The sequence below is a fragment of the Bufo bufo genome, chromosome 3 (assembly GCF_905171765.1).
Source record: "Bufo bufo chromosome 3, aBufBuf1.1, whole genome shotgun sequence".
NCBI classification, from domain to species: domain Eukaryota; kingdom Metazoa; phylum Chordata; class Amphibia; order Anura; family Bufonidae; genus Bufo; species Bufo bufo.
Window position 1 is genome coordinate 488941187 of NC_053391.1, and position 24258 is coordinate 488965444.

The 24258-nt window shown below is 42.2% G+C and overlaps 1 protein-coding gene across 2 annotated transcripts in view; it reads left to right on the forward strand.

Annotated features, from left to right (window-relative positions):
• UGGT2 (UDP-glucose glycoprotein glucosyltransferase 2) overlaps positions 1-24258 on the forward strand; it is a 499843-nt gene that overhangs the window by 211291 nt on the left and 264294 nt on the right. For both annotated transcript variants that reach the window (XM_040425306.1, XM_040425307.1), the window contains exons 19-21: positions 2760-2858; positions 6286-6380; positions 22217-22423. In XM_040425306.1, coding sequence (XP_040281240.1) covers positions 2760-2858; positions 6286-6380; positions 22217-22423 — 401 coding nt within the window. The remainder of the gene's footprint in view (positions 1-2759; positions 2859-6285; positions 6381-22216; positions 22424-24258) is intronic.

Genomic DNA, 24258 nt, shown 5'->3' on the forward strand with positions numbered 1-24258 from the left:
ACAACAACCATGTTCTCAATGAACCCAAAAAACTCATTAATATCAAAGCTGAATATTTTTGGAAGTAGTTTTTTGTTTGTTTTTAGTTTTAGCTATTTTAGGGGGATATCTGTGTGTGCAGGTGACTATTACTGTGCATAATTATTAGGCAACTTAACAAAAAACTAATATATACCCATCTCAATTATTTATTTTTACCAGTGAAACCAATATAACATCTCAACATTCACAAATATACATTTCTGACATTCAAAAACAAAACAAAAACAAATCAGTGACCAATATAGCCACCTTTCTTTGCAAGGACACTCAAAAGCCTGCCATCCATGGATTCTGTCAGTGTTTTGATCTGTTCACCATCAACATTGCGTGCAGCAGCAACCACAGCCTCCCAGACACTGTTCAGAGAGGTGTACTGTTTTCCCTCCTTGTAAATCTCACATTTCATGATGGACCACAGGTTCTCAATGGGGTTCAGATCAGGTGAACAAGGAGGCCATGTCATTAGATTTTCTTCTTTTATACCCTTTCTTGTCAGCCACGCTGTGGAGTACTTGGACGCGTGTGATGGAGCATTGTCCTGCATGAAAATCATGTTTTTCTTGAAGGATGCAGACTTCTTCCTGTACCACTGATTGAAGAAGGTGTCTTCCAGAAACTGGCAGTAGGACTGGGAGTTGAGCTTGACTCCATCCTCAACCCGAAAAGGCCCCACAAGCTCATCTTTGATGATACCAGCCCAAACCAGTACTCCACCTCCACCTTGCTGGCGTCTGAGTCGGGCTGGAGCTCTCTGCCCTTTACCAATCCAGCCACGGGCCCATCCATCTGGCCCATCAAGACTCACTCTCATTTCATCAGTCCATAAAACCTTAGAAAAATCAGTCTTGAGATATTTCTTGGCCCAGTCTTGACGTTTCAGCTTGTGTGTCTTGTTCAGTGGTGGTCGTCTTTCAGCCTTTCTTACCTTGGCCATGTCTCTGAGTATTGCACACCTTGTGCTTTTGGGCACTCCAGTGATGTTGCAGCTCTGAAATATGGCCAAACTGGTGGCAAGTGGCATCTTGGCAGCTGCACGCTTGACTTTTCTCAGTTCATGGGCAGTTATTTTGCGCCTTGGTTTTTCCACACGCTTCTTGCGACCCTGTTGACTATTTTGAATGAAACGCTTGATTGTTCGATGATCACGCTTCAGAAGCTTTGCAATTTTAAGAGTGCTGCATCCCTCTGCAAGATATCTCACTATTTTTGACTTTTCTGAGCCTGTCAAGTCCTTCTTTTGACCCATTTTGCCAAAGGAAAGGAAGTTGCCTAATAATTATGCACACCTAATATAGGGTGTTTATGTCATTAGACCACACCCCTTCTCATTACAGAGATGCACATCACCTAATATGCTTAATTGGTAGTAGGCTTTCGAGCCTATACAGCTTGGAGTAAGACAACATGCATAAAGAGGATGATGTGGTCAAAATACTTATTTGCCTAATAATTCTGCACGCAGTGTATATAGAGAAATTTCAGGCATATGTTACTCCAATACCTTTGTCTGCTCTTTTTGGTATGCTAAAAGGAAATCGTGGAAAAACTTGAGTACTCGAGAGTCACACCACTGAATTGGTTTGTACTTTGTAGACATAGTCCCGAAAATTAAAAAAAAAAAAAAATCTGGATAGTTTGCAAGGTTGCTTTTTTTTTCATTTTTAAATAAGAAGCTTAGACTTAAAATGGTGCACATGTGTACATAGCCTTTAAGTACCTTCAATTTAAGTACTTCATCGGGCTTGCAGTTGCTTCTCAGTAGTGGCATACATACAAGCTCGGACTGGCCCACAGGGGTTCAGGTGAATCCCCTGGTAGGCCCCTAGTCTCCCACCCCCTGCACAAGTGGCACATAACACAGTAGACTTACTGCACTACATACATATATTCAATGTACAGCACCTCAACCAGCCTATGTTCATATACAAAATGTGATAGATTATTAAAGAAACTCCCCAGTTTATTATTATAGACATGATCAGAGCTGAGATGACTTCTAGGTATAGAGGAAAGCTAGCCAGTGTACTCGTTTCCCCAGGACCTACCTTCTCAAAGTTGCTGCAGGGACCCCCATATTCAGTCATCTGGTAGCATCTTGCTGCTGTGTGAGCAGGTAATATTTGAATGTATCCATACGGTGAACCCCCAAAATGCATTTTACTGGTGGGCCCTAGGCACCCCAGTCCGACACTGCATACATATGCGTACTAGGTTTAGCTGAGCTTCCAGAGGAGAGGGGAGAAAGCCTTATCTTATGAGGACAAAAGGATTGGGCAGTTTAAATCCAATGTAGCTGATCTTTATCTCCTTTGACTCAAGCCATTGGGAAGGGTTTGGCTGATGTAGATGTAATGTGCACGGCCACGTTAATTCTTTGTTCACTCATTGCAAACACTCTGTGGATGAGGTGCACCTCTAATGTGGCTGAAACCGCCCCAACGCGTGGATCAGAGTGTTATTCGAATTGACTGCAGCTCAGTCTAGTTTCACTGTTAATGGTAGTGCGGTTATACAGCTAAAAGGCAGTTAACCATGCGGCCATTTACAATGAAGCGATGTTTCGCTGCAGTCAGTCTGAAAACTGATGTGATCATCATGTTGGCGCAGTTTCATCCTCATTGCTGGCGCAATTCTGTTGTGAAGTGTGAATGCTCTTTGCATAGCAATTGATTTATTTGTCGATTAGTAATTGATTTCATTTGTTGTTTCTGCTGTAGCTACCTACAGTTTGCAGGATTACGAAACATTTTCCTATCTGGATTCTCAAGACAAGAGTGCTGTTGTTTCTGAAAATATTAAATATGCTACAAAAGAAGGTATGTCATTTACAAAGGTTTATCATCAATAGGGGGCATTCGTAGTTCTGTTCCGCGGCCCTGCAAAATAGATAGGGCATGTCTTATTCTTGTCGCTCTCTCATAGGGCCGGCCACGTGTGGTCCTCAAAATGTTTTTTTTTTTTTTTTTTTACAATGGCATCAGTCTGAGGCATCTGTTTTTTTTTTTTTTAGTTAATGTTTTTATTTTCATTTTCAGCATATAAAAAAAAAGAGGACAGGGAACAAAAAATATAAACAGTGATAATTCCGAGATATACCCAAACGTTTGTTACATAATTATCATTAATCATCAGGAATCTATCATTATCCTGTTTCTTTTCTTATATCATACATATATAATAGCAAATTATAAACCCCCCTCCCCTTGGTTGTCTTGGTGGTTTCTATAGAAAAAAGAGAAGAGATTGATTTCTTAATCTCATATCTGGGATTTCAATCCTCCCTCCTTCGTTTATTTATTGATTCTGAATTTTAAGCACGTCCTTCCTACTCCTTATCTCTCTTCTTTCCTCCTATCCATTTACATTCCCTGTTCATTTTATTTTATCTTACAGGCATATTCATATCTCTGCACCCTATCACATAGGTTCTTCCACTCTTCAATATTTGGTGGCACGTCCGCCCCCCACTCTCTAGCCACCACAACCCGCGCCAGCATCAGTCCTTTTGCCCTATTTTCCTAATATATCCGAGCACCGCTATAGAAATCTCCAATGGCGCAGTGCACCCAGTTGATCTAATTAGCTCCTGAAATACCTGAGTCCAATAAACCTGAATAGGGGGACAATACCAGATCAGGTGGATAAAATCCGCATTGTTCGCTTTGCACTTCCAGCATCTAGAGTCCTTTGTTTTATACATCCTGCTCAGCACCCAGGGGGTGATATAGGTTCGGTGGAGAATAAAAAAACTGTATCAGACGGAAATTGCTCGATAATGTACTTCTTTTTATACTTTTATAAATGTATCTCCAATCTAGACTATTAGACTCCACTTCTAGTGCCCATTTTCTTTCACTAATAAACTTAGTCACTCCCCCTAGCCCCCTTTTAATTTTTTTTATATATCTGTGAAATTGATATTTTAGTCCCATTACTGTGATAACAGAATTCTACAAATTCTGAGTGTTCAGTGACTAAATACTCTTTGTTCTCTGTTGAGTCAAATGTGTGCTTTAATCGGAAGTATCTAAACCGTGTAAGAGTGTTTAATTCTATGCTAAGCCCCAGTTCCTCTAGTGTCCTAATCTTTCCTTTCACCTCAATCTGTGAGATAAACTTTATACCATTTTTTTCCCCAAAATACATAGTCATCTAACTTCTGAAACTCACCTAAATTTATATTCCCCCATATAGGGGTAATCTTTAGTGAATAACTTATCCCCAGTAATTTTTTAACATTAACCCATAATAAGGGCATCATATTGCTAATTGGACACTTCCTGCCCTTTATTTTTATAATCCCAGTTTCCAGGACACTAATAATATTGTATTGAAGACCTTCAAACTCGCCTGCCAGAAAATGACGCAATCTGTCGTCCTCTGTCATTAACCACTGAAGCTGGGATGCATAATAATAGGCTCTAAAGAGGCATCTGTTAAACGTATACGTTTTTGTATATGTTAAACGGATGGGAAAAACGTGATGTGAACCCAACCTTAGTCAAAGCAGGAGTAGTCATAGCACTAGTGTAAGCCCTGAGTGCTCTTAATAAATAAAAAAAAAGCCAGGGTCTCTTCTGGCAAGTAATGTTTTGGAACTTACCATTTTGGCCAAAGACTCCATTTAGCGGCTGTCATTGTTATTTACATCTATATTGGTCATTCCCATCTCTTTTTCATGGGGTCTCCTCAAAGTATTTTTTCTCCCGGGTACCATTGAGTCCTAGGACTATAATTGCAGTGGGTTAATAAGCATTATTCTTAGACAATGCTACGGATGCAACATGATTAGCACTTTTTTCTGAGATTTCTGAGTTTGGTTATCTAATCTAAGCAAACACCTTCAATTGCTTTTGTCTCAAGATAATGAAATGAGTTAAGAAATTTGAGTTAACAGCGGAAGTGCTGACACCATAGAAAACTGATCTGTCCACCATTGACTTTCAATAGAGTTCATGACTGATCCGTCATTGCTATGTTGAAGATAATACAACTGGATCCGTTCATAACTTATGCATGTGGTTGTGTTATTGTAACGGAAGCGTTTTTGCAGATCCATGACAGATCCGCAAAAAACGATAATGTGAACGTAGCCTAAGTGATTAGTCGGCAGGGCAAATGTAGCAGGGCCACCACGTGAAATTCACACTGATGTTATTTGGTCAGTTATTTCCATCAGTTCTTGTCAGCCAAAACCATTGTGTGTGCTGTAAAGCATAGCTTGAAATGCTGTTAACAGACATCCCATAATCATGCTCTGGAAATAGGTAAAAAAAAAAAGTCTAATACGAAAATAAAACATAAAAGGCTATATGTCCTTATCTGGATTTGACTGGCAGAACAAAATCTCAGTGACACATTCACTTTAAAGGGGTTGTCCAGGTTTAGAGCTGAATTTCACCCAGGCAACCCCCCTGTTATGAGCATCAGAGCATTTCATCCTCCGATGCTCTCATTTGCCCTGCACTGGATTGCTTAGGGCAAAGGCATTTTATTGAGATACAGTGACGTACCGGGTTCTCCATAGGGACTGCTAGACAGAGGCTTCCGCCCAGCAGTGAGCCTGGTGACATCATTGGCACTAATGGGCGGGCTTTAGCGCTGCCCTAACCTGTAAAACGGCTAGGGCAGCGCTAACCCCCCCCCCCCCCATCAGAGCCGGTGACCTCACCAGCAACACTGCTAGGCGGAAGCCTCCGCCACCAGCGTGTTATGATAATCAAAAAAGCCCTTTCCCTGCACGATACAGCGCAGAGCAAGGGAGAGCATCGGAGCATGAAATGCTATATCAGGGTGCTGCCTGGGTGAAATTGTGGGTATGTCTGGGTTCAGCTCTCACCCCGGACAACCCCTTTAAGTAGACCAGCCGAACTGTCAGGAACATTTGTATAAAATGGAGAAAACGGGTCACAGTTTTTCTATTATTTTCACTTGAGAGTTATGGCCTCATTCTTGTATGTCTGGAATGCTCCGAGTAATGATGCAGTATATGTATGCCTCAATAATGCGTAACGATGCTCTGGATTTGAATATCTCTTTGGGGTGTATTTTCTGAGTATCGGTGATTTAAAACCTTGTAAATGTTTTGATTTGATTATTGCCATTGCATTTCTCTGTCTATTCTTTGCTTGTAAATGTATTTTTATTTTGAGCATGTTAAATAATAATCTCTTATTTGTGTAGTGCGTAATGTTAATGATGCCAACAGTGAAATGCTTAGACTGTGGAATTTGTTATTTTCAGATGAGGATGTAATTTATGCAGTCACCATCTGGATTATTGCTGACTTTGACAAGCCAGCTGGGAGACAACTGCTTGCTAAAGCTGTGAAACACATGGTACAGTGCTACTAATTTCTATTGCTTAATGTTCTACTGTACGGTGTGCATGGAGGGCCGACACCAACTTTGTAGTAAGCTCCCTGGCATGTGTCCTTTGATTCTAGGTGAATTTATTAGTTACATTTTTTTTTATGTCGTATTTAATGGAGCTCTATTTCCAGTGAAATTCCTTTACTATACTGACTGAAACGCCTGTTTCCAGCACAGAACTGCAATTGAATAACGAATTTAGCTTTAGCAAATTTTATTTTAAATGCCTCATCTTTTTGAAGGTTCTACACTTTTATGTTATTTTCTTTGACCCTCCACTGATCTCGAGGGGAGCAGTGAGCGCCACATATGATATAGGGAGTATTATAGGTCAGGCAGTGCTCCTTGCGGGAAAAAAAGAATATACAGAATCCTTATCTCCATGGAGGATTGCCTGGCCTATAAGACTCCCTAAGCCAGCTATGGCCTTCTCTGCAGTACCTTATTAGATCTACATCAAAGGTCTCTCAGCAAGACACCCCAAGTACCCTATTCCATGCTGAATCCTAGAACAGATGCCTGCAGGTAGCTCTCCTACTCCACAAGGCTCTATGTTGGAAGGCCAGTTAAAAGGTGAAACATTGACTCACAGGGTAGCCGCTCCTTTAGCTGATGCTACAGAGAAAGTGGTCTTTCTGCACATCCTCTGATCTGTAACATTATATAATCTACTGCATAAAAGAAACAATAGCTGCCTTCTGTATATGCCAAAAACACAGATGAAATTGGCAAGCATTTCTCCTTCAGTAATGCAGGAGTTCCCCCACTGCTGGAACTTAGTATTACAAGAGACTTGCAGGAATTCAATTAAAATAAAGTTCCGCCTTGATGCAGTCACCAACACTTCTGTTCTTTCTACATCAGTAAATGGTCTATTTGTACTTTTGATGGAATGGAGAGAGGCCAGTATCTTTGTAAGTAATAAAAAAATTACTAACGTTTAGCCATCACTATTACTTTACTGTATACACTCACTGACAAAAAGAAAAAGGCATCAATGAGGAGTTGTTGGAATTGAAGGCAGCTTTCTATGTGTGAATGTAATGATGTAAGTATGTAAGTGATTACTATGTTCGATAAGCTTATTGGGGAAAACTGTTCAATTAACAGGAGGCTCTAGTACTCTGTTGGGGCAGGCTCTAGACTGGTTACAAGAGGAGATAGGGTTGGGCATACAGGTTCTGTATAGTATCCTGCGGCACATATGCCCACAGATGTTGCAGCTGGGCTTGTGTAGATCCTGCACACTTGCAGGCAGCTGAAGCTGGTGCCCCAAGTGGTCCCCTAAATTCACAATGCAGACAGTGTCCTAGAGCAGCAGGAAATGCTAGCAGAATGCTTGGGTGTATAGGGAGAGGAATTACCAGTAGAAAGAGGGAGGTGCTCATGCCGCTCTGCAGAGCACTAGTGAGACCTCATTTGGAGTATTGTGCTCAGTACTGGAGACCATATCTCCAGAAGGATATTGATACTTTGGAGAGAGTTCAGAGAAGAGCTACTAAACTGGTACATAGATTGCAGGATAAAACTTACCAGGAAAGATTAAAGGACCTTAACATGTATAGCTTGGAAGAAAGACGAGACAGAGGGGATATGATAGAAACTTTTAAATACATAAAGGGAATCAACAAGGAAACAGAGGAGAGAATATTTAAAAGAAGAAAAACTGCTACAAGAGGACATAGTTTTAAATTAGGGGGGCAAAGGTTTAAAAGTAATATCAGGAAGTATTACTTTACTGAGAGAGTAGTGGATGCATGGAATAGCCTTCCTGCAGAAGTGGTAGCTGCAAATACAGTGAAGGAGTTTAAGAATGCATGGGATAGGCATAAGGCCATCCTTCATATAAGATAGGGCCAGGGGCTATCCATAGTACTCAGTATATTGGGCAGACTAGATGGGCCAAATGGTTCTTATCTGCCGACACATTCTATGTTTTAATTGTTGATAAATCTGGCAATCGTGGGAACCCTTTGCTGTGTCTAAGTGAGCATTGCCCTGCTAAAAATAGCAGTTGGAAGCCCTGCCATGAGAGGCAACACATGTAGATGTCCTGCACTTACTACTGAGCTGCTAGTGTCCCTCGTGTCGCTACTAGGGGTGACAGACTGTTGCATACAGTGGCTCCACAGATTATCAGTTGGGATAGTTTGTAGCTGCAGAGCAAATTCAGGATTGAAGCCAGGATTACCAACCCCCAAAATTCATGGACAGCCCAAATTTTTTACGGACATAGACCCGCTCCTTCTTAGAGGACATACCCCTATTCCACATCCAATGCCCTTGAATCACAAACACCCCAGAATATAATGGGTTGCCCAGTAGTTAAAAATAAAATATGGCAGCAGCATATGGAAAAAAAAAATTAAACAATTCTCAGCTGTTACATCCCCCGCCATTCAAGTCTGAGCGCTTTGTCTATATTGCTGGAGTGATGATGCATGGGACGTGCTGGCACTATTGCTGCGGCCATGAAAACAAAGACTGGCAGTGATATAACAGGGCAGTGTGCACGACTGTCAGTGTCGGTGATGTGCAGGTATAGAACATGTCACCACTGTAGTCAATCACTGATTGGTAATTGGCTGCAGCAGTAACATGCCATATACAAGTATCCACTGCAGTTTGTTAACAGACCAGAGCTGCAGAGAATGGCGCCGAAGAAACAGGTGAGACATTTTTGGATGGACATTACATTCACCACTACCAAACATACAAGAGGATGCAGCACCACATACATCCTAAATCCAGTGACGTAGATTTTCTCTTTCCTCATCTTCTGTATTCGGCCCAAACCGCCATGAAGAGCTCTTTCAGCCACATCTTCTCTCTGCAGCGTTTGCCACAAAGACATCTTAGGTGCCTCACTTTTTCTATCATCCTCCTGCTCCTGATGTCCCAACAGTGTCATCCTGTTGCTACCCCCAATACCGTTGCCACTGTGCTCTCCAATGTCTCCAAATGCTATACTGTAGAAACAATAGTGCCATATATGTAGGCCACCCATAGTAACATTTCTCCCTAAAATCCCACTCATAATAATAATAATGCTCTCCCAGAGTGCCCTCATTAGTAAATGTCCAAACAGTGATAATGCTCCAGAAAGTACCCCCGTTAGCAGTAGTACCCTCCATATTGTGCCATTAATAATAACACCCCCAATAATACACACAGTAGAAGTAAAAGTTCCCCATAATAGAAATAATTTTTCTCATAGTGCCTTCAGTAGTGCTCCCAGAAGTAATAAGTCCACTTTATAGTGCCCCCGCTAATTATAATGCTCCCATATGGTGCCCCCAGAAATAACAAGGCCCTTCTATAATGCCCCCAGCAGATTACATGCCCCATATAGTGACCCCAGTAATTGAAATGCCCCTTATAGTGCCCCCAGTAGCTTAAAGAGTCCCCTATAGTATAGTGCCAAAAATTATTTTAGATAGCCCCTTAACGTGCCCCCAGTAGTTTAGATAGCTTAGTAGTTTAGTTACGTTTTCTGCTGTGGAAACTGCTTTTTTACAAATATAGCAAAATCCATAGTGCTATGTAGATTTCCATATTTTTCTGTCTATCTGCATTCTATTCCTTAGTTCAGTTATGTGTCCTCAACAGGACTGGAAGACACTTCCCAAAAATTTACTCCAAGACCATGTTACATGTTCGGTTGTATCTGATACATCATGACATGAACTTTATTTTAGTCCAGTTTCACAAAAACATAATACAGGCACATTTATGCTACATGTAAAAACCTCTGGAGAGCATGTGTACCACTGCAGGTGTTCACTGGCCTCAGCAATGACATGTCCCCAAGCAGCACATAACCCAGAAGAGACACACCAGCAATCAGAAGATGTGTGAATCGGAATCTCCGCACTGAAACTGAGCAATGAGGAGCAGACGAGTGCATTTTTTACTTTATGTACAACACTGTCCAGGGCCTAATTAAAATGGGTTAGAGACTGGAATACCCCTTTGACCACTTAGTGACCACCAATACGTGTTTTTACGGCACTCACTAAGGGGCCTTAGGCTGGGCCGCCGCTTTTTCACATGGAAGCCGCTGCTCTGCTCGGATCGGCAGTGCCGAGACGGGCTGTTTAACACTTTACATGCCGTGGACAATGGTGCCCGCCGCATGTAAAGTGTTTACAGAGGGAGCAGACTCCCTCTGTCTCCCATCAGCACCCCGCAAGTTTGATTGCGGGTTGCCGATTTGTGTGAAGGCTGCCTGGGGTTTAATGTAGGCCCCAGACCAGACTTGAGTAATTTCCAGCATGCTGCGCCTCTGTGGCTCAGCCTGCTGGTCAATGTCACAATAGCATTGCCATTAAAATGCAATGCACTATAGGGATAATGCATTGCATTTTAAAAGCAATCAAAAAGCTGTCTGTTATAGTCCCCTTGTGGAACTATTAAGTGGTAAAAAAAAAATCATTTATTAAATTTAAAAAATCCCATAAAAAAATACGCTTTTTTTTCCAGTGAAAATACGCTTTTCAATGTAAAAAAAATTGCTAAAAAAATATCTTCCACATATGTTTGGTATTGCCGCGTCCGTAAAGAAAAAACAGAATTGCTAATTTATTCTTAGTTGCCACCACAAAATGTAATAACAAGCGATCAAAAAGCGCCATTTACTCCAAAATGATACCAATAAAAAATACAAGTTGTCCCCCAAAAATAAAACTCTCACACAACTCCATATAAAGAAAAATAAAAAAGTTATGGGTCTTGGGAAGTGGCAATGCAAAAACATTTTTTTCTATTAAAGGGGTTTTATTGCAAAAAAGTAGTGAAACGTAAAAAAACGATATGTATTTGGCATCACTGTTATCTTACTGACCCAGAGAATAAAGATATTATGTTATTTATACCGAAAAAATGAACGCCGTAAAATTTATAGCGTAAAAACGCAGTGGCAGTATTGCTGTTTTTCCCATCTCCCTCCCAGAAAGAGTTAATAAAAGTTAATCAGAAAGTTATGTGTACCCCAAAATGGCGTTATTAAAAACTACAACTTGTCCCGCAAAAAACAAGCCCCCATAAAGCTATATAGATGGAAAAATAAAAAAGTTATAGCTCGCGACGATGAAAAAAGGAAGAACGCTTGGTCAGTAAGGCCCAAAACAGGCTGGTTAATAAGGGGTTAAGATTTCTAATGGTTTATCAATGTGTCAAGGATTTCAAGGGCCAGTTCATACAAAAAAAATTGCCATTGTTTTTTGGCACGTTTTGTCCTCAAAATCAGCCCCAAAACATGTCTCAAAAGAGCCTCCCATTAATTTCATTAGAAAGCAGCACTTGTTTTTTTTTCCACATGGAAAAAAGAAGCAGCATGCTCTATCTTGGGGAAGAATCCACGCAGAGTCTCCCATTAAAATGAATGGGAAACATAAAAAAAATGCTGGGTACATGTCCAAGCTTTTTTGTGTGCGGTTTGTGGTGTGTATCTGCACCAAAAACCATCAGCTAAATAATGTATTTTTTTCTTTAGAAGGGTTATCTGAGACTAAAAAATTTCTCATCTCATAGAATCTACTTACCTGGCTCCCCGCTACCTGCGCCACTCCTGGTCCCCGCACAGCCACTGCTGCTTCTCCCCTTGCGTGGATGAAAACATCTGGTGTCCGGGGGGGGCAGCCAATGGCAGATGGGGACAAGCCTTCCTAGCATCGCATTGATAAACCCACTGGTTAAAATAAAGCATTGTAAATAAGCGTCGGAATATAAAAAGGGGGGTTAAAAACAAAATGTGCAGATTCCGCACTGAATTTTATAGTCACATTTTCAAAGTCTGTCATGGGAACATACCCTAATTTGTATCTTCATGGATTGTCAAGAAAAGGCCATTTAAGAATTTGGGGGAGCTTCACTGCAGCTGAAGTCAGTGCTTCAAGAGCCACCACACACAAATGTATTCAGTACATGGGCTTCAACTGTTGCATTCCTTGTGTCAAGCCACTACTGATCTAGAAACAAGATCATAAGTATCTTACTTGGGCTGAAGAGAAAGAGGACTGGACTGTTGCTCAGTTGTTCAAAGTCCTGTTTTCAGATGAAAGCAAATTTTGCATTTCTTTTGCAAATCAAGGTCCCAGAGTCTGGAAGAAGAATGGAGAGACGCACAATCCAAGTTCCAATCCAGTGTGAAGTTTCCACACTCAGTGATGGTTTGGGAAGCCATTCCATCTGCTGGTGCTGGTCCATTTTGTTATATCAAGTCCAAAGTCAGCGCAGCCATCTAACAGGATATTTTCGAGAACTTCATGATTCCTTCTGCTGACACACTTTATGGAGATGCTGATTTCATTTTCCGGCAGGACTTGGCACCTGCCCACACTGCCAAAAGTACCAATACCTGGTTTAAAAATCACGGTATCAATGTGCTTGATTGGCCAGCAAACTCACCTGACCTAAACCCCATAGAGAAATAAACGATTGAAACAGATCACTCTGTGCTAGGGGTGCACCGAAATGAAAATTCTGGTCCGAAACCGAAAATTCAGGATGCCCTTGACCGAAAACCGAAACCGAAACTGCCTTTTTGCCCAAATACTTTTAAAATACTTTTTTTAAAATGATTTTATTAATAATTCTTTTTCATGAATGAAATTCATCTGTGGGTGGCGCTGTTATGGAGGGGGGGATATGTGCACTGTTATGGGCATAACAGTGCACAGATCCCTTTTCCCATAACAGTGCACAGATCCCTTTCCCCATAACAGTGCACAGATCCCCCCTCCCCATAGCAGTGCCATAGACCGATCCCCCTACCCATAACAGCCCCGGCCCTGCTGCTCACAGCATCACTCACTGCATCTTTATTTTACCTTACAATTGTGACGCTCCAGTAACAACTCTGCAGGCAGAGCGGAGGGCGGCGTAACGTCACTTACTCACGTGACGCACCTGCTCCGCCCACTTTATGAATGAAGGAGGCGGAGCAGGCGCGTCACGTGAGTAAGTGACGTTACGCCGCCCTCCGCTCTGCCTGCAGAGTTGTTACTGGAGCGTCACGATTGTAAGGTAAAATAAAGATGCAGTGACTTAAAGTAAACCGCCCGCCCGGCGCGGGTAACAAATCCCACACCCCATATTTTCTGCCAATATGTACCAATATCGGCCGAAATGGATTAGGCCCATTTTTGGCCGATATTTTCGGCCGCCAGAATTTCGGTGCACCCCTACTCTGTGCGTATTAAATCTATCCCATATAGGAGTCTCACTTTTTTTAATTAAATTACTGAAATATATTTAGATTATATAATATAAATTATATATATTTACAAATTTTTGAAGATATTCTGATTTATGAGATGCACTAGTATTTTCTGTAGCTCCTTATTGTAGTACTGTTCCTTTTTAAAAAGTAGTTAACATTCACAGTTGTAATGATTCTGAGTTAAGGAGAAGATTGGTAGCATTAATAGTGTGTGGGCTAGATGTTATAGAAGCCTTTCTATTTGGAAGCCTTTACAGCTTATGGATCACTTCCTTTATTGCACCTGAAATTGTTTTCGGAAAGCAGCAGCTTAATATATTCAGAATAGATTGTCATTTCTTTCTGCTATCGCACTCCATAACCTGTTAGATTGAGTAAAAGGCAAGTTTTCTGCCAAGCATTTGTCTCAAATAAGCTGTGTGAGGTCAGGATTTCTACTCCTCACACCAAGCTCAAGAAAGATGACTTTTACCAAGACAAAGACAATATTAGACTTTCCAGCATAACCTTTCTGCCATTTTGTCAGCTATTTTGTAAGATATACTAAGTTCACTGTAACATATATTCTTTGTTATGACCCCCATAGCAACAGTCTGTCACACTAAATTATAAGCATTGGAGACCAGATCTTCTAAACTTTAGTGTTATTATCTAGACTTGACCACAGGGCTAAAACTTTTTGCATCATTTGCTCTAGACATTGTCAGCTCTGATTAACTGCGAGGGAAAGCTTTCTCTTTTAGTACCGTATATATTAAGCAGAAACAGGCTTGTTTAAGGCGATTTGTTTGGGTTCTGCAGATATTCACTCATATTTCTTGCTTCAAAAACACACTAAACACTATTACATTGTGATTAGTCATGTTCTTAAAGGGTTTTCCAGTAATAATTATATTTTATATAATGCCCGCAGCCTACCTCCTGAAAATGAAGATTCATACTTACCTGCTCCACGCCACTCCGATCTTCCGCTGTCTCCATCATCCAGTGCAATCATTGTTTAAATCTGGCTAGCCACGGGCATGGTCACATGCACCACTCTAGCCAATGACTCACTTTAGCGGCCGACCATTTTTCCTTTAAGTAATCCTTGCAACTTAAAGCAGTCTTTCAGCTTTTATTAGGTGATGGCCTATCCTCAGGGTAGGCCATCACTAGCTAATCAGCAGTTTGGGTGTAGCTCTGGTGATAGAACTACACAGTTCTGTTAACTGTGTAGTGGACAGAGCTAGTCACTACAGCACTGCTTCTATTGACTTAGTGGAAGCAGCACTGTAGTAACAAGCTCCCTCCTCTACATAGTTGACAGTGCTGTGTAGTTCCAGCGCTGATTTCTATTGCTGATTGGAAGGAGTGTGGGGTGCCAGACCCCCACTGATCAGCTGTTGATGGCTTAACCTGGGGAAAGGCCATCACTTAGTAAAAGCTGGACAACCCATTTAACCCTAACATACACACGAACAAGCTGTATAATACACCCAGCTGCAGTAACTGGGATTGGCAATGATGCTGATCCAGGTTACTTAAAGAGGTTATCCAAAGTGTAAAACATCCTCCCCAATGCCAGGACCCCTCATATAGATTATACTTACCCAGATCCCTGGCACCCGCGTTGCTCCTGATCCCTGCACGGCCACTGCGCATATACTGCGATGCTAGGAAGGCTCATCCCCATTGCGGCCTGCTATTGGCTGCTTCCCCTGTCGGCGTATGTTTTGATATGTGCGATGGGGAGTGGCATTCGTGCGGGAACAGGAACAACACAGATGCCGGGGAGCAGGGTAAGTATAATATATATGAGGGGCCGGGGCATTGGGGGGCATGTTTTACTCTTTGGAGAACCCCTTTAACCCCTCAGATGCCACGGTTAATAGTGATTGTGGCATCTGAAGGGTTAAACAGAGGGAGCTCCCTGTGTCCTCCGATCAGCACCCCTATGGGGTCCGATTGGTTCCCATGACAACCTCGGGCTTTGAGGAAGTTCCCAGGGCTGTCATGGCTAACTGCCTGAAAAGCCGTGTATGAGGCACAGCTTCTCAGGCAGAGTGTCAGAATTCCATAGACAAGAATAGTATTATTTTGCAGTCTATGGGACAATCGATCAGAAGATTGCATGTTCAAGTCTCCTAAGGGGACTAAAAATTACAGCAAAGATAAAAATAAAAAAAGTTTTAAAATAAAAAAAAAAATATTCAAATCACCCCCCCCCCTCCTTCCCAATTTTACATACCCAGTGCTCAAAAAAAATAAAGGGAACACTTACAACACAATGTAACTCCAAGTCAATCACACTTCTGTGAAATCAACCTGTCCAGTTATGAAGCTACACTGATTGTGAATCAATTTCTCCTGCTGTTGTGCAACAGGTATAAATGATAGGCAATTAGCAAGACACCCCTATAAACGAGTGGTTCTGCAGGTGGGGACAACAGACCATTTTACTGTTCTCATCCTTTTTGGCTGTTGTTTTTTTCAATTTTGCATTTTGTCATTGCTCTCACCTCTAAAGGTAGCATGAGGCAGTGTCTACAACCCACAGAAGTTGCCCCGGTAGTGCAGCTCATTCAGGATGGCACATCAATGCGAGCTGTGGCAAGAAGGTTAGCTGTGTCTATCAGCACAGTGTCCAGAGCATGGAGCAGATGCCAGGAGACGTGGAGGGGTCCGTAGGGGGGCAACAACCCAGCAGCAGGACCGCTACCTCCTTCTTTGTGCAAAGAGGAACAGGAGGAGCAGTGCCAGAGCCCTGCAAAATGACCTCCAGCAGGCAACTAATACTGTATCCATGTGTCTGCTCAAACTGTCCGAAACAGACTCCATAAGGGTGGTATGTAAGCCCAACACCATGCAAGGCGATTGGCATTTGCCAGAGAACACCAAGATTTGATATTGGCGCCCTGTGCTCTTCACGGATGAGAGCAGGTTCGTACTGAGCACATGTGACAGTCTGGAGACACCGTGGAGAACGTTCTGCTGCCTGCAACATCCTCCAGCATGACCGGTTTGACAGAGGTTCAGTAATAGTGTTGGTAAGGCATTTCTTTGGAGGGCCGCACAGCCTTCCAAGTGCTCGCCAGAGGTACCCTGTCTGCCATTAGGTACCGGGATGAGATCCTCAACCTCATTGTGAGACCATATGCAGGTGCAGTGGACCCTGGGTTCCTTCTGATGCATAACAATGCTAGGCCACATGTGGCTGAAGTGTGTCAACAGCTCCTGCATGATGAAGGCATTGTTGCTGTGGACTGGCCTGCCTGTTCCCCAGACCTGAATCCAATCGAGCACATCTGGGACATCATGTTTCGTTCCATCCACCAACACCACGTTGCACCACAGACTGTCGAGGAGTTGACTGAGGCTTTAATCCAGGTCTGGGATTAGATCCCTCAGGAGAACATCCGCTGCCTCATCAGGAGCATGCCCAGGTGTTGTAGGAGGGTCATACAGGCACTCTGAGACCACACACACTACTGAGCCTCATTTCCTTGTCTTGAGGCATTTCCACTGAAGTTGGATCAGCCTGAAATTAGATTTTCCACTTGAGTATTATTCCAAATCCAGACCTCCGTGAGGTATTAATTTCTTTATGTTTTATTGTAATGAATAAAGATTTGGAACTGGAATATTTCATTCATTGAGATCTAGGATGTGGTATTTAAGTGTTCCCTTTTTATTTATTTTTGAGCAGTGTATAGAAAAAAGAATAGCAGGTATTGGTAATCCAGAAAATGTCCAACCTATTTAAATATAAAAATATTATTCCTGCCCGATGTACGCTTTAATGGAAAAAAATATAAAACTGTGCGATTTTTAGTCACCTTGTCCCCCGAAAAATGGAATAAAAAGTGACCAAAAAGTCATTAAAAACTACTTTTCGCCCCTCACACAGCTATGTAGACAAAAACCTAAAAAAGTTATGGTTGTCAGAATATGACATCACATCATTCGTACTGACCCACAAAAACATTGGCGGAATTTCCATTTGTTCCTAATTTCATCACATAAAGAAGGCAGATAAGGAAAAATGCAAAAAATAAAAAATAGGCTGCATCCTGAAAGGGTTAATATGTTGCCCTATGTAATATTACAGCTACAGTACAGATCCATATTCCTGGTAGCTAACTGGCCTAAAACAGTGCCATTTAGCTACTAGGAGCATTGAATTAACACTGAGGACACATCATTTATGAGTCCAGTATGCTCATGAGAAGATGCTTCCCTCACTTCTGCTTACCCTACAGGATGGTGATTCACAGTCTGCAGTCTGCTCATGAATATGCTGGTCTCATAAACTGTAGTAGAGATTTATTCAAACTGGTGTGGTGGAAAATGGGCTTAGCTGCCCGTAGCAACCAATCTGATTTTACCTGATCTGATTAGTTGCTATGGGCAACTAGTCCTGTTTTCCTTTTCACCAGTTTTGAGAAGTCTCTTCCTGTATGTGTGAATTATCGTGGGATCTGAGGTTCGGGAAAAAATAGATTTAACATGATTTAGGTGCGAAAAATATTTTACTAAACTATGATAAAAAATATATATTCACAAAGATATACAGAACTAAAGTCCGTAACGGTCACCAAGAGTCATGGCAGCAAATGAGGCATCTCCTATCGACTAGCACCCAACATGGCACTTGGCCGACGCCCATGTGATACAAAGAGGGGTGATGGTAGCAAGACATCTTAGGGCTTATGCACACGACCGTATGCCCTCTGAGACGTACGGTCCGTGAGTGGGCCATATGTCCCAGAGCGGCATACATTGTGCGCACGGGAGTACACAGCATCATAGATTACAATGATGCTGTGCACGTCGGGCCGCCCGCGGGGCTATTGTCCCGCACTCATATGATCTTATGAGTGTGGGACAATAGCCACGTGGGCGGCCCGACGTGCACAGCATCATTGTAATCTATGATGCTGTGTACTCCCGTGCGCACAATGTATGCCGCTCCGGGACATATGACCCACTCACGGACCGTATATCTCGGAGGGCATACGGTCGTGTGCATGAGCCCTTACCCTGATGATTTCTTCAGTGGAGCTGAGCTCTTTGTTCCAAAACTAAGGGGGTCATTTATTATCCAGAAAGGCACCTATATTAGACGTATTTCTGGTGCAGATTGCGGCGCAAAGGTCCTTTGCACCCCAATCTTCGGCAGTGGATCCGCTGAAGTTATGAAGAGGCCGGTGCCAGCACCGCCGCTACAGGGTCTGAAACGCCGGTTATGCCTCTAACTGTTTTGTTGATTTTATTTTCAATGCTCCTAGTAGCCAAATAGTTTTTTTCCAGATTTGTTTTGCATCATGATTTGCATCGTGTTTTTGAAATATAATTATCATTTTAAAAAAGTAACCACATATCTGCCTTGTCTTTGCATTTTTACTAGTTCCTTGATTAAAAATCCTGTGATGCTAATTACAGGACACACCTTAGTTTAACATGTCCCTATGGTAATATTATTTTCTTGCTCGGTGCACCATCGTTTTTGTCCAGGCTAGATTCATTTTTTTTATTTTTTTTTTTATGAATTATTCTGTCGAACCACAATTCAAAAGCACATGCCATGGTGATATTTTCCGCAGCCTGTTGATTGGATTTGTTAAAATCTCTTTAACATGGCTGCTACAGCGATACATTACCAATTTGCTTTACACAAATTCAGATGGAAAATTAGCTGCATTTCCTCTACATGTTCACATAGTCTAAGAGCTCATGCACACGGCCGTTGCCTGGCCCGCAAACAGTGGGTCCGCAATACACGGGCACCAGCTGTGTGCACCCCGCATCACGGATTTCGGACCCATTAACTTGAATGGGTCCTCAATCCGGGAGATGCAGTGCGGTTCGAAACAGAGGCACGGATCGGAAGCACTACTTTTTTGCAGTGCGGACAGTCAGATGCGAATAGCGGACCCCAGCACTGGCCCGGCCGACACACGTTTGTGTGCATGAGGCCTTAGGCTGGATTCCCATTGCAGCTGAAATGCAGTAATTTTACTGTTAAACAAACATTCGTCTTTATTATGATTTACTGCAGTTTTGTAATGCAGTATTTGGCCACACTTGGGGGGGGGGGGATTTATAATTTGCCCCACGCCACTTTTCTGATGTAAAAAAGTCGCAAACACTGTGTTTGTCACTTTCTAAATGCCATTGCAACTAAATATTGTCGCAAGTGGTTTTTCTATGCCACTGTCGCCACTTTCCAAAACGAGGACGTGGTGAGAAAGGGGGTGGAACCCAAAAACTAGCATAAATGCAGACTGCTGTGGGCTTCCGTAGATTTCTGTTTAGGCACATGGACTGCATAAGAATGCACCTAAGATATCACTAGGTGTGTTCCTCACCATAAATTAGATTTACCCTCTGGCAGTGCAGGGGTAAAAGTGTAGCACATCCACTACGTGTGGCAGTATCTTAACTGTAACATGACGACTCTTTGTAGTGCGGCTGATCGATTTTAACTAGTTAGCGACAGCTGAAGTCCACAGCATTGCATACCACCTAATACTGCAGCTTTATTTGGACTACAGCTCTTGCTCAATAGTTTAGCTGCATGGCGAGGTGTCATGCAACCTTTCATGTAATGTTTGTCAGTGGTGTCGCAATGCTGCAACGCAAGAGTCACAAAAAACCCAGATGTCAGATTTTGTCACACACGACCTTTCCTCTATTGACTTTAATGGTTTTCACAGTCAAATCACTGTTCTAAAATAGTCGCATGACAGCAAGGGCAATGCATTAAAGACACATAAGTTGTAAATGTCCTTAAATGTACATTCGTACATTATCAGTGTGCATGTTTAAGGAGTTGCCCAAGATAATTAACAATCTTGGACAAGCCCTACAATGGATGTTACACTCTCCCCTTACTCCAGCGTTGTTCTCTGCAGCGTTGCATAGGTCCTCCTGCCGCTGTTTCTTTACAAACTGCAGCAGTTAGCGCTGCAGTCACTGTCCTTTAAAGGGAGTCTATTTCGTCATTTTCACTAATATAACTAAGAGCTCTGCCCCACAGAAGATTGAAGACACATCCCAAACATACTGTACATGTGTGCACTTTGTGTCTTTATTCCATGTCCGGGAAGAGCACTTATATTCTACAGAAAAACGGCTCCCAAGTGCCCAGCTGGGTGGGCTTTGCTGTTCCAAGTGCCCAAAGCAAACCAGATATCTTGAGATTGGTAGCAGGTAGAGATATAGCTTTCCAAGCCAACAAGACCAGGCCCATAGCTCTACCTACTACCAATCCCAAGAGATGAGCAGCTAAAGCAGCCCTCCCCTCTTGCTAGGAGATCGGCAGGGAACCGACTCCTTGCAACCCTGCCGATCAGATGAAGAGAAAGCAGTGCTCATATGAGCGCTGCCTTCTCTTCATTGTTAACCTGCTTGCTGTCGCATCCGCATAGGTAAGCAGGTGTAATTACATCTCAGCCCCCCCTTTCACTTCAGTGGAACGGCTCCTTCCTATCCAATTGAACAGGACGGGGCCATTCCTTTGCAGTGAACAGGGACGGCAGAGTTGTGATTACACCCGATCACCACTGAGTGTTGCGACGGCAAGCAGGTAAACTATGAAGAGAAGGCAGTGCTCATACCAGTGCCGATGGGGGTCTGAATCCCAATCTGATGGTGATGACTTATCCTGAGGATAGGTCATCAATATAAAAAAGAGGACAACCCCTTTAAGGCTGGTTTGCTTTGGGCACAGGGAACAGCAAACTCCGCCCAGCCAGGCACTTGGGAGCTGTTTTCCAGCAGAATAAGAGCAATTTTTATGGACATGGAATGAGGACGCAGAGAACAGCGTTGGAGAAAAAGGGGAGTATAACCATTTTTATTTTTTATATATATATATATATATATATATTTTTTTTTAAAGGGGTATTCAATTTATATAAAGTTTATCCCCTATACCCCATGGAGCCCCCTCAAATGAACAGATTGGCCAGTCGGGCATGTGCGCAGCTGCTCCATTCATTATTTTTAGGGCTCATGCACATGAACTTCTTTTCTTTCCGTTCCATTTTTTTGTGGACCGTATGCGTAACCATTAATTTCAATAGGTCCGCAAAAAAACGGGTTACTCCGTGTGCATTCCGTTTCCGTATGTCCGTATTTCCGTTCCTCAAAAAAATAGAACATTTCCTATTATTGTCCGCATTACGGACAAGGATAGTACTGTTCTATTAAGGGCCAGCTGTTCCGTTCCGCAAAATACGGAATGCACACGGATGTCATCCATATTTTTGGCGGACTGCAAAATACATACGGTCGTGTGCATGAGCCCTAAGAGATCTGTAGATAAGAGTACAGTGCACATGCCTGACTGGCCTCTGTTTGTTTTGGGGAGCTCTACAGGGTAAAGGGGCCCCATTCCCATGATCAGTAGGGGTCCCAGCGGTAGTAGTCCTGTGGATTAGGGATAATTTTATATAACTGGAATACCCCTTTATACATTTTTAGGGCTTGTCTGAGATTTTTCGGCATTTTGGACAACCGCTTTAAGGTCCTTTCACTTTAAATGTTGTTCTCTTGCTTTATCACTATAAATGACTTTTATTTCTCTACTTATCAGAAAAAAAGCCATATCGCTCGACTTGGAATCATAAATAATCCCACCTCCAAAATTACTGAAGAAAACACAATGATATCCCGCGCCATTTGGGCTGCTCTTCTTACCCAGAAAAGCCATAACATGCTGACTTTCTTTACAAAGATTTCAAAAGAAGAAACCATGGATGCACTTACAAAAGGGCGGAAAATCAAAGAGTTCCTGGTTTCGGTAGGCATGCATTTATTGCTCTATGAATTTGTTCAAGGTGGGGTATACATTAGCTGCAGATGTACTGTATTTGCCATTGAATTAGACCCAGCAGTTTTATTCTTCTCTCCCTCAGGAAATAAGTAGAAAACATTTTTATGTCAAATCTTGTACATTTGCTCAATCTATGTTATGTATTATGTACTCAAGTGTAGTCCTTTCTCCGATATATAGGTATTGGTAGGAAAAATGTATATTGCATCTTGCATGGTCCCACACAGCATCATCACATTACCAGAGGTTGAAAACAATAATACAAGGTGTCAAGGGTTCACATCTATGTCAGGTTTGAGAATTTCCAGTCTATGTGAATGAGACCTGGAGCCTTCAGGATAAAAAAAAAAACAATAAAAAAACTTAAAGGACCTTAACAGCAGGTAGTGTGATCAAATAACCGATACTCACCTGTTAAATTCCTCCCCATTCTCCAGTGGTCGTTTTTGTATACTTAAAGCGGTTCTCCGGGAAAGATGAGAATGAAAATACTGAAAAAACATGTTATTACAAAAAAAACCTCTTAAACTCCTTTAATCATTTATAACGGCTTGTTTAGTCTAGGGAACAATCAGTCTTGTAGCTAAAATGGCGGCTCTTGGATTTATGATCATACAATCCGTCCTTCACGTGACAATGCAGGACGGCCCTTGTGAGAAAGCAGAGCACAGAGCCCTATGAGAAGTCTGCCGGTCTCAGCACTGTGCAGCTGTATATTATGTGCAGATGACAGCGGAGATAACTGCTTAGATGTGTCCCTGTGCTTCAGAAAGGAGTTTCCGCATCCTGTACTGGCAGGCTGAAGTGTTTTCTAATAGCGCTCCTCCCCTACAGCAGCGCATCTGGTCCTTATTCCCTCCCCCTTCAGTCTTCGAGTACGGGATGAGGAAACTCCTTTCTGAAGCACAGGGACACATCATCTGCACATAATATACGGTTGCACAGTGCTGAGACCGGCAGACTTCACATAGGGCTCTGTGCTCTGCTTTCTCACACCGGCCGCCCTGCAGAAGGAGGACAGATTTTATGCTCCTCAATCTGAGAGCCGCCATTTTAACTCCTTCACTGTTTGTCCACTAGACTAAATGAACCATTGTATAAATAATAAAGGCATTTAAGAGTTTATAATAACATGTTTTTCAGTATCTTCATTTTTATCTTTCCCGGAGAACCCTTTTAACTGTAATAATGACATACCATACATATATAGAGAAAAAAGACAACGCAACAGCACTCTGCAAACCAGATAAAGTACAATATGGTATGTCATCACTCCAGGTCAAGTAGACTGGCATGCGCCACCGGAGTCAGGATTTAACAGTTGAGTAATGGCTATTGTTTGTTATCTTCTTGCCTACCATTAGGCTAGTTGTTATAAATCTTAAGCAACTTAAGACCAAAACATATAATATAGGTGTGGGTGTTACAAATGTAGCTTTGAGGGCTTTTGGCTCTCTTGAGAATCGCAGTTTGCAATCTGGCTGCTCACTTGGAAAACAGGAAGTAAGAAATCTTCTTGGTTGGGAATTTTCTCCTAGCCATTTTTTTATTTTTTATTTTTATTTTTGGATCCACATGGTGAAGTTCAACAATCTCCAACTTTCTATTCCCCACAACTGGAACTTCCAAAATACTGCCTGCCAAACCTTGGGTCTACTTAAGCCTGCTGAAATTCCCCTGCTAAGGTCAGGATTTTATTGAATGTACTGTAGCTAAGTAACAGTATGTCCATTGAAACCCTAAAGCAGTTCATTCTCCCTTTCTGCTAAGTAGCAATTTAATTTCTTTCTTGTAAATACTAT